This window comes from Peromyscus maniculatus, chromosome 4 (assembly GCF_049852395.1).
Source record: "Peromyscus maniculatus bairdii isolate BWxNUB_F1_BW_parent chromosome 4, HU_Pman_BW_mat_3.1, whole genome shotgun sequence".
Lineage (NCBI taxonomy): Eukaryota > Metazoa > Chordata > Mammalia > Rodentia > Cricetidae > Peromyscus > Peromyscus maniculatus.
Window position 1 is genome coordinate 93,588,208 of NC_134855.1, and position 16,102 is coordinate 93,604,309.

The window sequence follows — 16,102 nt, forward strand, 5'->3', positions numbered from 1 at the left end:
ATGTAAAAGCATGAAAACGGAACCACAACTATATCTTAAGGGGATAATATACCTTTAAAGGGTGTCACTGGTTACTTTACTTATTGAAACAACTGCTGCCAACCAATTTAGACGGTGGGATGTGGCCCATAAATGCAATAGACAAATTCCATTCAACCAACCTAATGCTTCCTGCCTAAGCCACCGTTTCATCCCAAGAGCAGTGAGGCTGGGATCATCTTTACACTTCATAACCCTCTCCAAATCACAAAAACAGACCTCAGTGCAGGGGAGGCAGAATTTCCAGACGTCTCTGGAAGTCTGTACAGTCACACTCTCTAAAGGCAAAATTAGTCCTAAACAGTAAGGTCACTGACGACTGTCCGGCAGCTAAGCCAAGGGATGCTCAGTTTTCTCAGTCCCGTCACCTTGACCTTCCAGTTCTGAGAACTCCACTTCTGCCCAGACTACAATTGCACACTGTGGTCATGTGGAAGGAAATGGAATTTTTCCGTAGAATTTGAATGAATATTCAGGGTTCTCACTAAACAGCATGTAATGGCATTCTATTCTTGGAGTTTTTAAATAGCTGAATATTCAAATACGCACATGCCTTCTATTTTCCTTTATTCAAGGGTCCTCAATTCCCATCTCCTTGAATTCTTTAGCGTATTTTTAAACAATGATGCTTCAAGTGATATTTTATAAAACTGGGTGCTAAACTTTGAGGTACAATTATTTTAGTTTCTTTTTGATGGTAATTTAATAAGCATTTCATTTTTTAGTTTCCTCAATTACCTATTTTTGAAAAATAGACTATTTTTTTTAGATGTTTTAGAGTCACAGCAGAGGCAAGGACAAGCCTCGATTATTTCCCCCACTAACCCTGCCTCCATACATGCACATCCTCCTCCAGCACAGACTATCCCTTATCACCATCCTCCACCACACAGTACATTAGTCCCTGGCTGATGAATCTCCTCGACAGCACCATCATCTGGGGCTCACGGTTTATGGTAGGGTCCACCTTTATTTTCTGTTGTGCTGAGGATCAAACCTTTGAATAAAGAAAATGCTCAACCTCTGAGCTAATAGAGAACCTTAGCCTCAGGATCACTGGATATTCTGTGTCTCAACACATGTATACAGGCATGTATGTATCCTGTGTGACTGAATCATACATCACAGTGTCCTTAAATCCTTTATGTTCTGGCTGTTGTGAGTTACTAAAATTTTTTATGGCAGTTAATAACTCATAGATTGGACACTATCTTTCTTAGGTGAACTTTCCTTTAAAATGGTATCATCAGCTATACTTAAAAATGTTTTGTTATCACCAGGCATGGTAGATCACACCTTAAATTATATTACTCTGGAGGCAGAAGCAGGCAGATCTCCGAGTTCCAGGCCAGCCTGGTCTACGGAGTGAGTTCGAGGACAGCCAGGGCTATACACTGAAATCTTGTCTAAAAGAGAGAAAAAAAAGCAACAACCAAAAAAAAAAATCTTGTCATGCCTTGAAATCATTTGTGAGGGAGACTACGTGTCTCATCACCTACCTAAGAAGCCGTCATAACCAGTACCATCCATGACCACACGAACAGAGGTAAGGTGGCTACATCCACAACAATACATGGGTTTCTCCATACAGAAGGCCTGATCACCCTATTCTAAACACCAAATCAGGACAATTGAAAGACTGAGTTGTCACAATGTGCAATCGCCCCGTCAAGAGAAACACAGCCAATTCAGCTGCAACCGCCTTCCTTCCAGAGGAGTTTCTAAGATAGAACACAACATTAAATTTTTGGCCTGTCTCTTTAATTTGAGAAATTGTAAAAGCGACGACAGATGGCACACAGAATTGACTTGTGTCCTCTATTCTTTACTGAAGAAGGGAGTGCACAGAGACCTTGGGCGGCAGGCAGAAGCTACAGTATGTGGGTCGCTAACAGAATTATCTAGAGGCTCTCTAAACAGCTAGCACCAGAGCCTTCAGGCTTTCTTTTCCAGAAATTCTTTGAAACCAACCAACAGTGTTCCCACTTGCCACTGCTGATCACACCCCTGACACTCAGTACCCTCCTGCCCCAATAAGGACATGATAGATGTGTCATTAGCTCTGAACCTCGGCAACCTCTGAAATTACTCCTCTTCCTACCCCCAGCCTCCCGCCCCCACCCCTCAAAATCATTATAAAATAGGAAGAACATTCAAGCTTACAGTTAATTGGAAACACTGCAAGAGAAGAGGAATGCTTAGGACAGCATGTCCACGGGAAAATAAATCACCCAGCACTGTTATTTAATGCATTGTGACATCATTTCCTGAAATTAAACAGAGATGACACCAATTCAGGCGATCTCCAGTATAAGGTTCCATTCAAATAACTCACAGATGTTTTTCTCCTGGCAAGAAAAGGAAAAAAAAAAAAAAAACAATGCCGAGGCAAGGGGCAGCCTCACTTGCCTGTTGGTGAGGACCTCAGTCTCTACTGGTGCTTTTCAGCTGTGCATTCTGTATGCACCTCTGTCCGTGAATCTTTTGCCAGGGAGCTCCACTCGCATTCAGTGCACATTTACCTCCCTGAACATGAGAAAGACTGTCTCATCTCCCTCTCTGTAAGTAAGGCCAACATTTCATATTTGGAATTAATTTGGCCCACAGCTGTTAGTATTAAGTAGACACGGCCTCAGAATCACGAAGTGGCTAATTTTCCAAGTAGAAATAACTAGTGTCCATGGACTTTAGCTTCTATTAAGCACTCTAGGTTCTTAAAGAGATGTGCAGTGATAGAAACTGTCATGGCATCTTCGTGGATACAGGTGTACAAGAAGAACAAGGAGAGGCAATTTGGTAAAGAGGAACATGGCAGATAAGTAACCCTACTGAGGCTGTGAGGTGGCAAAGCAGTTAGAAACGAAAGCATGGAACCAGATCGAAACACCCAAATCCATGCAACGCACATGTGTGCACACCCTGACTACACTGTCTGGGCTGTACAGCAATGTTAATGGGTGCTATGGAGACCAGATACTCACTGGCTTCATCTTGAAAGTTAACAACAACAAAAACAGCAAAGAATTGAGAGTGGCTGCATAGCTTTCTCAAGATCATGGAGCTCAAACCCAAATCAAAGCACCTTACGTTGAATGGCTCCTTTAGAAAAAGCATACCCTGGGGAAGCTCAGAAAGTCTAGACTCAAACACTGAGAAGAGCCAGGCAAACTCAGATCCTACACAATTAGGAAGAGAACCTCTTTTGCAAAATCAGACCCCACGGAGGCTTTCTGAATATTCCACCAAAATTCTTCTCCCCTGCCCATGCCAGATGGACCATCAAATATTCTTGCTTTTCTTTTTTATTTATTTATTTTTCATATAGGGCTATCCTATATAGCCCAGGCCAGTCTTGAGCCTGAGATTTTTCTGACCTCTGTCTCCCAAGAGTTGAGATTGCAGGTGCATGCTTCCTGGCCCAGCAGCACCATGGTACGATGGCCCCCAGCTGGCACTAGTGTTCTCTCCCTCTATCTGCCAGCGAGCATCCATGAAAGGCCATTAAATGCTGACACAGCTTTGAAAGGGTAGGCTGAGACATGTTCTCTCTTACTGGATGCATCTCGGCTTTATATATCAAAATCCAATCTCCTTATCTCACCCAGTGCCACGAAAGGTTATGGTAAGATTGGATGACCACTGGTCAAGAACTCTTGCATCCAATTAGATTCAAATAAGAATCATAACACACCCCCACCCCTACACACATATGCATATATATTTTGAGATAGGGTCTCTCTGTTGATGTAGGTCTGTAGCTCTGGCTATAAAGGAACTCCCTCTATAGACCAGACCGGCCTTAAATTCACAGAGATCTGCCTACCTCAGATTCTTGAGTGCTGGGATTAAAGGCGAGCAGCACTGTGATTGGCTGATACTTTATATTAAGTATCTGTCATAAGAATCAGGCACAAATTTGAGAGGTTTCACACATGCGTCTCATTTAATCCCTGTAGTAAGTATTAGGAGAGTCCAGAATTATCCCCACTCAACAGATATGGAAAATGAGACTTGGAGGTGATATTGAAGATAAAATATGTACTGTGTTATGGATTTGGGGTCCTGTGCACTGAATTTAGACACATTATTTCCTCATTTGAGAAAGCCATCTATACAAGCCCCAAAATGAAGAGAACTAGTTAATAATTAACTAGTTAATAACCAAATAACTGAAGTTTATCTCTCCATTTTCTTCCCTCCATCTTTTTCTGTCACATGTGTGTACATGTATGCCTGTGTGGTATGTGTGTGCGTGGGGGGGGTGTATAGTACAACAGGAAATTTCAGATGACTTTGTTTTCTATCAATAGATCTCCATGAATCAACTGAAGGAAAAACACATTTCTCTAATGTAACCTGTAAGCAGATCCATCCATAACGAGGCTTCATTGTCTTGGTAGGTCAATATACATTAAAGCATATTTTTATCATCAAATCTAGACTTTTACCTAGTCCCATAAAAGAACTTGCAGTAGATAAGGAGTCACCAAGTCACAGACCACAGCCTCTTCTCCACACCCACAGACACAGAGAGGAGATGCAGCATTTGCCACAGACAGTGACGGAGCATCAAAACTTGCCATGTCAAGGAGACTGCACAATATACTGTCGCTTGCTTCTAAGGTGGCACAGGTCTCTCTGAAGGAAGGGTCACACCTCTTAAGTGGGTGGGGGCTTTACTGCATTTTCCAATTCGAAGACCCTCAGTCAGAAACTGGCAGGAGCAAGCCAAGACCTTGGGTGCGAGTACCTTCTCTTTCTCTCCCACAGTTGGTACAACTCAGGGAGATCTCCCCAGGTGACAAATGCAGGTGATGGCGGGCTGGCTTGAGCAGTAAGGGCCTGCTGTGTGGTTAACTGTCAGCCTAGAGGGCTGGAGAGATGGCTCAGCCCTTAAAGGCTAGGCTCACAACCAAAAATATAAACTGTCAGCCTAGAGATTATTTCTTGCCATTTCTTTTTAAAGTAACTTTGCAATAGAATAAAAAGTTGTAATGGCAGGCTTGCTTTTATAATTTTATAATCTCCAAGTGTTAATAAAGAGAATACACTTTGCTGAGATAGTTCTACTGCTGTTGGCTTGTTTATTTGTTTTGGTCCTTGTTTACTTTCTGGCAAATGCAAGTGGATTTCCAACAGATTTTTTTTCTTCTACCTTCTATACATTTTTTAGGTTGAATAAGCCTGACAGGGTCATGCATGATTGGAAGAGGATAATAGGTGTTCAACAGTTTTGCTAAACTGAATTTCTAAGAAGAAATGGATTTATTTCTGTATAAGAACTGCACATTCTAGAAGATGTTGTTTTAAAGGACACCATGAAAACAGGTAGCTAGAAATTAGACAGTAATTCTTGAACATTATATTAAACAAATTCAAAGAGCTTGGTTCTGAGCATGGAAACAGTTTCATCAAACAGCTCAATTTTGAAAATTCCACGTTGGTTCTCGTTTGAATATTTTCTCCAAAGGAATCAATTATCAACAAATTGATTATCATTTCCCCTAACTGTGGTTTATAGGATTCTAAGAGACTGTTTCAACTGTTACAATTGTACTGGAATTTGTTCTTCCTAGAAAATGGAAGGTTAATGATTTTTGTCATATTGAGACTAAGACTTCACAATTGCTACAGTTGGCCTTTGTTGAGTTGGGTTTTTTCCCTCCTCTCGGCCTTTTGAGGTATTCAGAATAGGTGACAATAGCTTGCAGTTGAGAACATATGTAGAGAGACCCCTGTGGCTTATTGGGGAAAGTTGCTTCATGCTGGTTGGGTGTTTGGAAAAAAAAATACACCCAGAGTTCTTTTATGTTCTGATAGTTAATGAATGCATGAATGTCAAAATGGGCCAATGGCCCATTCAGGGGGCAAAGCCTTTGCAGCCCCCTTCTATAAGAACACATCCTGAGATGCAAAATACATTTGCTTAACAAATTAAAATAATGAGATAATTCAATTAGCTTCTTTTTTAAGAAAGAAAGAAAAAAAGGGTACATCAGGGATTATTGTACTACAAGAACAGGTCACACCACACAAAAGGGGACAGGCCAGTTTGAAATAATGTTAAAGAGACTGATAAAGGAAGAATGTGCATTGAATCCCACACATGTAAAGAAATTTACATGAAATAATAATTTAGGCCACATCTATTTTCAGTGAGTTCCCGCCGACATCTCACTTTGAATGCTAAAATTCATTAAATGACAGAGAAATATACCAGGGCATCCCTATTTCCAAGGACTCCCTCATGCCTGTTAGTGCATGTAAGAAAAGAGGTCTAAATTAACATGTCGCTAGTTAGGGGGCTCTCTCTATTCTTGTTTTCTGAGCTCAGAATTACAGCTGAGTAAATCTTTCAGCTCATTAAAGATTGGAAAGTAAAAGTTTTACAAGACCATCCTCATCAAAGTTACTGGGCCTCTTCTCTGCAGTGGGGGTGAAGTGTGGATGGAGAGAGAAAACGGAGAGAGAAAACATTTTCAAAATGAAAGCCAGCGAGAATTTCTCTGAGATCCAAGGGGGGTGCAGAAAGGGCCTGGAGGGGAACAGAGAGAGAGAGATGGGAGACAAAGCCAGTGGGAGGAAGCCATGAAAAAGGGCAATTTGTGAAAGAAGGTCATGGAGAGGAGAAAAAGAAAGCCCTTGGTGACAAGTGAAAAGAGGAAGGAAATGGCAGGGTGACTGTGGGCTGGGGACATTGCTCTGCCGAAAGGCCTTGGGCAGAGCGCAAATGGAGAGGTACAGACAACAGACCTATGGATGCTGTGACATTGTCCTCTCATTTGAAAAATGGAGCAAAGAAAAATCCAGGGAACTTAATGGGCTACACTGGCCATCAGACAGTCCAGAAGAGAAGGGAGCTTGGAATGAAGTGCTTCTCATTCCCAGACTCAGGTTACATGAGTCTTTTGTTCTAAGTATTCAGTGAAATTGTTAGTGGTTCAGAGAATTCTGCACAAAGTCTTGTCTGTATTTAACTAGGTAAACATTCTCATGAGGCAAGGACGGTGAGTTTGTAACACAGTTGATGGACAAGTGCCAAGGAATCATAGGCAGGTGGCTGCAGTGGACGGTGGGAGATGAATCCATGACAGGTCAAAGCAGGATATCCAAGGAGAGCTCCTCATGATTCGCCATGAGGTTTGTCCAGAGGTTGAGCAGGGACCCTTCCCTAGTCATAAAGGCTGGGGAAGCTGGTGGCTTTCCAGACAGGTAAGGAAGACAGCCCTTGGCTTCTCCATAACCCCATCACCACCATTACCACCTTGACTTTGAGTATACCAATGGCAGACATTGTGAGGTCTCTATGCAACTGCTGAAGATAAGACCTGTGCAAAGTCACCTTCACAGGTGGAAAGAACGTGGAGCTGGTGACTCAGGCAGCTGAGTATCACCATCTAGATTCTGCTTCTCTGCCTGAGTTCAAAGTAGCCACACTCTCCAAGGTGTGAGCATTCTGGAACATTGGTTTTCACAGCAGAGGCTAAAAATGCACACACAAAGATGCTTGGTTGCAAAGCAACCACGGGCATGTCCAATTTCAACCAAGAAAGGTATCATTGCAAGGGAATCCAGAGGGAGCAAACCAGCTAGCTGAGCCGGTCAGGATGAAGCAGCTTGCCTGTTGAGGAGGCCCCCGCCTTTCCTAGCATCTCCAGCTACTTAAACCACCAAACCTCAGGGTGAAAACAAGGAGGCCCTCCCCTCACACTCCCTCGACTTCCAAATTAAAAACATTTTACAGGTTAGCTAGTCTCCAGCTGAGGTGATGTAGCAAAGAACAGCTGTGAAGTAATTTTGATAATGATGAGAATAATAAGCACATGGCAAGGTTGAGGGCTTTGCCGTTGCAGCTTCAGTGCTCCTGAATAGATAAAAGTGATTAAATACTCCTGATTATCCCTGACCAATATGTAATGGATTTACAGCCCTTTCAATTAGTCAGTATTTGCTTAGGACTCATTATTTTGTCTTTGGTTAAGTAATCAGCCCAGAGACGCATGTTCCGTCTAATTCCTCAGAGCCAAGTCAGTGTAGGGCCCTGACCTTTGAAATGGCCATAGCTGCGAGGCAAGAATAACCACTACCAAGACAGCCTCGTTGGTACCCCCAGCTGATCCGGGCACCACAGGCCAGATCGATGCACCTCAGTTTGGTACTAATGTCCTTACATCAAAATGTCCGATTGAGAAACGTGAATCCATCACCTCTCTCTCCCCACCACCACTCCGACCCCTTGCCCTCTGTCCCTCTGTGAGAAGAGCAGACCAACAACCACCATCATAAATAAGAGTGGAACCTTGTCCTGGACTCACAACACGGTGACTAATGTCATTCAGCATGACGACACACAAGCTGAATAACCAAGAAGACCTTCAGTTTTCAATGGGCGACGTAAGTGTAGATAGAATGGCCGAGAAGAACACTAGGACAAGACACATCCTCGGAAAAGTTCCAAGAATTTCCAAACAGATAGTAAAATATAAGCATGTATAGTTCCTCTGTAAAAAAATACGTTGTCACTTTTCGTCATGAGGGTCTTAAGAGTCAACAGTACATACTAACACATAAAACTGACTGCAGACATGGGGATATAAATTGTTACTTTAAGGCCATTGCACATATTAATCTTTTCCCAGAAGTGAAAAGGGTTAGCTTTTAAGATAATGGACTTGAATAGCTAAAACAGAATCTTTAATTTCAACCTGACAAACAAAGGCTCTGGAATACCTTCAGCATTTCACACACACACACACACACACACACACACACACACACACACACACACTCACGCATGCGCACACACAAACACATGAATACACACCATCTTATCAGACCACCTCGGTGAGATGAGCTTGGACATGCATGTGGCATGATGCTGGTTGCGCTCACGGGGGAGACAGCACTGGTGAGCAGGAGAAGCGGCAGTGCTAACGGGTTCCTGAGCTCTCCACAGCTTTCTCCTTTGGTTGAAGCTGCATTGTCTGAAGTTGCTCACATCTTGTAGTGCAGTAAACATTTACATACACTATTGAGAGTCTCGGGCCATTCTGAACAAGGGCTACTGCTGACCTATGAGGACAAAACACTGCTCCTTCCTAGAGGATGTTGCTTGGACGGCAATGGTTGACAAAATTGTGCCGGTTATATGAGTCACCACATTCCAAGGAACAGAAGGCAGGCAACCTTGTTTTAAAAAATGAAACGGAAGGATAGAACTCAAACCCAAACGAAGACCAACCCTGTGTGAGAGACCATGTGACTTGCTCAAACTTAGCAAAATGAGAAATGAGCTTTTTGTTATTTTTAAATGTCTTTTATCTGAACTTACTGTGAGATGCTGGAAGAGCCACGCTCTCATGATGTTTGTCGCGACTTTGGGGAATATGCCTCTTTTCTTCTGGCGTTTTTTGTCCTTGTCTGGATCGTCATCGTCACCTGTGCCAGGTGAGGCGACACTGTTGTCTAAGCCATCACCTAAAAGGAAGAAATGAAGACCCATTAGAATAAGCGTAGCGAGGGTACCAACAACAATGCCAGGCTAATGACGAGCTCAGCTAAGCTCACTGAAAGAAATCCATTAAGGGGGTATATTCCCTTTCATTAAAGTATAATTGGAGACACAAATATGTAAAAGACAAAATTAAGCCAGGCCTCTTCAAATGTTAATTCTGTGTGTCTCACTCCTCGCCCATATCATTAATTCAATTATAATTGTGTACTTGACACAGCGCAGTAGCTCTTTGTCAATTATGGAACCCAGTGTGGGCAAACCGCTACGAGAAAGCCCATTTGGTAGAGATGCATCCCCGTGCCCAGAGTGAGCACAGACTGCTGGGTAATCAAGTTAAATGTTCTGTAGTCTATATATTCTAGGCTGCCTGCATAGGTGACAGTGGCTTGTGTCACTGTTGATTGCACATAACGCACTGCCTGTTCAGCCCCTCCCAGAACTGTCACCTCCTAAACTCGCACATTCGCACACTCCTCCTGTGACCCAGGAGCTCCACATTTGCATGACATGAAAACTTTTTAGCTCTCTGCACCGCTGATCATTATCGTGAGGGGGCAGACAAAAAGACACACATCAAGGTAGGGTGCTCACTTAATCAGAACTTCCTATCAACATCTTTCTCTTCTGTGCTTTTCTCTGGCATTAATTGTGCATTAGCAAAAATCATTTACTTTTAACAGTCAGAGTTATTTTTTCTTGCCCTCCGGCAAAAATGCCTTGAAAGCCTGCCTGGAGGGCATCTAAATTATGTATCTGAAAAACTCTTCTGGCAAGGCATTGCAGGACCCCTACTTTCTTAAAATTCATACGAGCACGTCTTCCTGTTTTTGGGAAGGCATCAATCAAGAGTAGCAATATATGCCATATCCCTACATTAATATTTGAACTAATAACTTTAAAAAAAGGAAAGAAACAAGATCCGACTTGTGGCATAATCAAATGCAAAATAAATGAAGAATATGGGGACAGCAGTGGGGCTTTATAGATGGCTGTGTTTTCCTTGCACATCATTAGCCTGGAGCCACACGAAAGAGGAAAACAGAGAAGTGGAGAGTTTATGCTCCCTGCTGGTGTTTAAGAAGCTGGGGTCCTGGAAGGACATCTGGGAATTGCGCTGAGATGGGTTTTTTTGTAATTTAAGAATAGACATTCATTAGCAGTAAATGCCATAAATCCCACGCTAAGTAAAAACCTTGTCCAAGAAAGCCTAAAACAATAAACTCTGTGCTCAATGTAGCCTGAGCTGGCCACTCTGTTGCTGCCCGAGGAATGCAGCAGATCCACCAGCAAATCCCCAGCCCCCTTCCCTCCTCCCAAATGGTGTTTCACCCAGACTTCCTGCCCACTGGGGCACTGGCCTTAGAACTTCTGGGTCTGCCCCGTGGCCTTTCTGGTACCTGTTCCTTTAGCTCTCTCGCCGAAAAAAAACCTCAACCTTCTTTGACCAGAGAAGCAGAAAAACCACAGCAAAGAGCTGGCAGATTAATTTTATTGACATTTCCATTTTCACTGCAATGCGATCCCCTCCATCACATGGAAGGGATGACCCTCACTATTTACAGACTGACAGGCCACTTCGTTACAGCCACCCTGCCCCAAGGCAAGGCAGCTCCCTTCCATCTGCCCAAACACTAGAGCATGACCCCGAAGTTGCTGTTCTCTTTTTCTTTGCCTTCTGTTATGATAAAAAAAAAAAAGACAGAGAAAGACACGTACACATGCGTGAACGCGTGCGCACACATACACTCACACACACACACATGCGCGTGCGCACACACCCCCCCACACACACAATCAGAAACAGAGACAGAGAGACGGGGGTGGGGACACACAGAGAGAGACAGAGGAGAGACAGAGAGACAGAGCGAACCCAATAGCCAGAAAAGGTATATGTGGGCAGGGAAAGAAAAATCCTTTGGCTTTTGAATACTCAATATATAGAATCTAGTCTTTTATCTGATGACCTTCCCTGCACACACACACACACACACGTACATATATCTGGGGGTTGCATGTACACTCACATACACACACACACACACACACACACACACACACACACACACACACCCAAGCCTGCATGGGGACGTGTGCACACACTTTCCACCGTGCCAAGGAACTGCTGCAAGGCAAATTCTCACCCACACTAATGGCTTCTGACTGCTCCTTGGCAACCCCAGCATTTCACCTGGGTGGAAGTGCTCTCCAAAATACAGACACTGGAGCGATCTCATCAGCTGCTCATGTGACACAGATGGAGAGTGGCTATTAGGAGCCAGGCAGTGGGCCTTGGGGATGTGAGGTGCTGTTCTGTAGCCTGAGGCAATTTTGAGAAGCAGTACCCAGAGAAGAGGGGGGGAAAATTCACATTGCAAGTCTAAGTTTGAAGTCAGTCAGTCTGTCTGTCTCCACACTGTAGATAGAGATATCTTTGTCTCTTACTGTGGAGTCTCTGTGACTCTCTGAATGCACGTTTCAGATTATGTATGGAATAACTCTTCCTTCACTGTCTTCCAAATAGAAAAACACACTCTGTAAACAATGCCTGTGTGTATATATTTCTTCCTAAGCACATATGGTTTCTGTGTATATGTTTAAGCTGAAATTGTCAGGATTTTGTTAAAATCTCATTTAGCTTTCTTTGATAGATTTTTGAATACACTTATTGCAAAAGGTTAATGGCTTAATTGAAGGAAGTTCAACGAAAAAAGGCATTTGTCTTTTGAACCCAATCAATGACCTTAAAAAATGAGAGGCAGTGACTCCATGGTGCATTTTCTCTTGTTTAAAATGAAAGGGGACTGATAACACCCTCCAACTATATGATTCACTATGTTTAGCTCCAGAAAAAAAATGTAGCTAGCATGAGCATCCTTTGATGACTGACTTAAATTGGATAAAGAGAAGCATTACATGAATTTTAATGGAAAGCAGTCCATTTTGCAAAAATGTTATGAAATATTTGAATTTAGATCGGTGTCATAAATAATTATAAACAAAAACATGTCTGATTTTATATTAATATCTAGATACCCAACAGAATACTCTTTATTAAGTTTGACAATTTCATACATGTAAATGGATAAAAGACTTCTAATACTAGTGTTAATATCTCTACAAAAAGAGGGATCTTTCTTTCCCAAATACAAGAGTAAATGCCATCTTTTTTTTTCAATAAACTATGAACCAAGTCTAGCATCAAGTTCTAAGAGCAACATAAAGAAAATGTTTGAAAGGCAACTACGTGTTCTAAACCTAAACTAAACTTCTGCAGGCACTGTTGGAGCCGAGCCACTGGTAACACTGCGGATTGCTTTCTTGTTTCCAGGCTGTGTGGAACAGGGTTGTTGGGTCGTTTGCATGTGCATTAATTGAGTCAATGTGCTGAAAGCGGTGTATACACCAGCACAATGTGTGTACTAAAGGAGGCAGAAACAAGCATAGTACAGACATCAGCCCCTGAAGTTAGGACCCAATGCTGTAGAAGCCTTGAGAAAGAGAATTGTTTCTTCCTTATTTTTGTCCTACCTGTATGCATAACCTCAACAGCATGAGCATTTATTGGAAAGGTGGATGGCTGAAGGGCGTCTTCAAAGGCTTTGTCCTCTCTGACAATGGTCACACTGGGGGACTTCACCCACAGAGTATCTAAGGACTCTTCTTGGTGGCTGGTAGATTGCTTGCTCGCACACACTCACTTCCAAACATGCTAGGAATGGCATTCCTTGGGAGAGAGACCTTAGTGCTCCTAGCGCCTTTGTGGGTGACTGCATTACTACTAGACTCCCATGTCTGAATATGAGGAAATAAAGAAATGCTGAGTTTATTTCTTTTTGAAGATTGCTAATCCTCTGACCAAGGTAAAGATATACATTTTGGACAAGATATTCAAATTATGTGTACTTTAGCTCTGAGACATAACATGTATAAATGTAAGAGGAAATACTCAAGGCCAGTGGGCACATAGACTGCAAGCATACTAAACCATGAGGGAGACTGATGAAGGTGTGGGACTCAAGGCCTCATTCCAGACTCACTGAATCAAAATATCCTGGGCCCAGGACTGTGTATTTTAAACAAGTTTGAGGGATTTGCTTAAGCACAAAGATTGACACTGGTTCTTCGTGTGTGTGTGTGTGTGTGTGTGTGTGTGTGTGTATGAGTAAATCAGAGGACTACTTGTGGGGTACTCTGAAATATTGTCAGATCTCTCCTACCACATGGTCTCCAAGTATCAAACTCAGGTTGTTGGCCTAGGTGGCAAGTTCCTTTACCCACTGAGCCATCTCAAAGGCCCAACTATTTTTCTTAATTTAATTGTATTATTTCAGTGTGTGTGTGTGAGAGAGGGGGACGGGGAGTATGTACACATGTGGTAGGAGTGTACACATCCATACAAGGGTACATGTGGGCCAGAGGAGGACTTTGGATGTCCTACTCTATCACTCTCCACCTTATTCTGTTAAGACAGGTCTCCCGCTGACCTGGAGCTAGTCTGATGGCTAGCAAGCCCCCGTCACCCTTCTGTTTCTGCCCTCCATGGTCCAGAGGTGACAGGCACCCCCAGCCATGCCCAGCTTTTTATGTGGCTGCTGAGAGTCCTAACTCCGGTACACATGTTTACACAGCCACACTCCCACTCACCGAGCCTTCTAACCAGCCTTCCACTGTATTTTTAAGACAGGGTCATTCACAGGATCTGGAGCTCACCGATTAGGTGACTGGTTGGCCAACAAGCCCCAGAGACACCCCTTCTCTGCTTTCGGCCTCCCCAGCAGGGAGAGGCAGACATGTGTTCATCTTTTTATGTGGGTGCTAGGAACACAAACTCAGGTCTTCATATTTGTCCAGCAAGCATGTTACTGGCTGAGAAATCTTCTCAAGTCAGTGACAGTGGTCCTTCATTTAGATAACCTGACATGAAATTAAATGTACCCCCAAGAAGAGTACCCTACTATTCCATGATTAGGAGGAGTGGTCATTATTACACCTGGACCTTCTGCAGACGTTAGAGCAGGCCACCGGACTGACTGCTCTGGTGTCCTGGCCATTCCCATGATCATCTCATGTTCATGTCAAATAGAACTGGAATACTGGCTCTTGAAATGAAGTTCAGCTGCTTAGGTATCAACTAAGAAACAGGAAGAATCTCAGATCCACTGAAGACCTAGTGACTAGGAAATGCTAGGTGTGGGGCGCATGAGTCTGAGCTCTAACAAGCCCTGCAGATGGTTCTGATGCCCACTTCAGCTGCACAGCTCTGAGAATATCCCCTTAGGCTGCTATCCCTGTTGTTGTCTGGAGGCCTGCTCTAATCTCTGCATCCTTCTGCTCTTTTAAGACTCTGAAGTATTGTGAGAGCATCTCTGGCTGGATTTACATTCATGCTCTAAAGGAAATCCCGCATTCTTTCCTGGGCTGAGCCAAATTGTCTCAGAGCACAGCATTGCTCTGCCAGTAGCTACAGAGGCACCTGCCTAGGTAAGTGATGCAGGCCACTGAGTTGCAGGATGCTTAATCCCAAGATGCCCTGAATACTCTAGAAAAGCAGAAGTCCCTATCCATAGGTATGTATTCAGCAAATCAAGGCAGACATGAGCACATTATGAGAGGACCCTCAGATGGCCCAACATAAGAAAATGCCATCCCTAAAACTCTTGGCCATAAAAACCACTCAGGCAAAGGACATACTTCCTCTCATTTGCATACTGTGCTGTTCCCTTTAGCTCAAAGTCGGTATCTACCTAGACTTTCGTTGAAAAGCTTGGAGTGAAGATACGTTAAAAACAGAGACGATACGTCAAAATGCATCCAACACCACAGGGATGGAGGATGCTTCTTGTCTCCTTTCCCCGTGCCTTAAAAAACAAACTTATTTTCAGAGGGCACTGAAACTATGAGGCTGACTCCTTGCCCAAGCTCTCTGTGTTCAAGGAAGAAGCAGAATCTGGGCGTAGCTTCTCCAAGTCCACTCAGCTACCACAGGCTTTTTCATAATTCTGTGAACTAGCTTTTACTTCACTAAGCCTTATCTTGTCTGAGCCCTCTTATCAACCCACATTGAAGAAGGCTATTAGGTCTGGAAAAGGGTTAATTTTAGGGAACTTTGTGAACCCTGGTCCAGGTTACCCACAAACAGAAATGTTACTTTTCTTCACAAGCCAGCCAGGACCTGACAGGGTTTCACATTTAATCAGTGTAGAGTTAGAATTTTTGTGATTAGGTTTTCAGGGCCAAGGTCAGGTGCCAACGATCTGGTAGCCAGAGATGCTACCCACTGATAAATGGTTGAAAAGATTACACAGATAGAAAGACAGATAAATAGAAAATGCCTTCCAACTGTCTCATTTCTAGCCTTTAGATGTGTTCATGAAAACACAGTTGCTGGTACATGATATCTGTGACTATAAACAGGTATGTAGGTATAAGTGTGTGTGTAGCTTTATAAAATACTCATAAAGTGATGCAATATGTATAAAAGTGTCAAAATGTTTATAGATGAACCGTATTTTGGGGTAGACACAGACGCTTGTATGTGCATGCACACAT

At 43.1% G+C, this 16,102-nt stretch overlaps 1 protein-coding gene across 13 annotated transcripts in view; it reads right to left on the minus strand.

Annotated features, from left to right (window-relative positions):
• Meis2 (Meis homeobox 2) overlaps positions 1-16,102 on the minus strand; it is a 221,032-nt gene that overhangs the window by 137,543 nt on the left and 67,387 nt on the right. For all 13 annotated transcript variants that reach the window (XM_076570320.1, XM_076570321.1, XM_076570322.1 and 10 more), the window contains one exon: positions 9,371-9,516. In XM_076570320.1, coding sequence (XP_076426435.1) covers positions 9,371-9,516 — 146 coding nt within the window. The remainder of the gene's footprint in view (positions 1-9,370; positions 9,517-16,102) is intronic.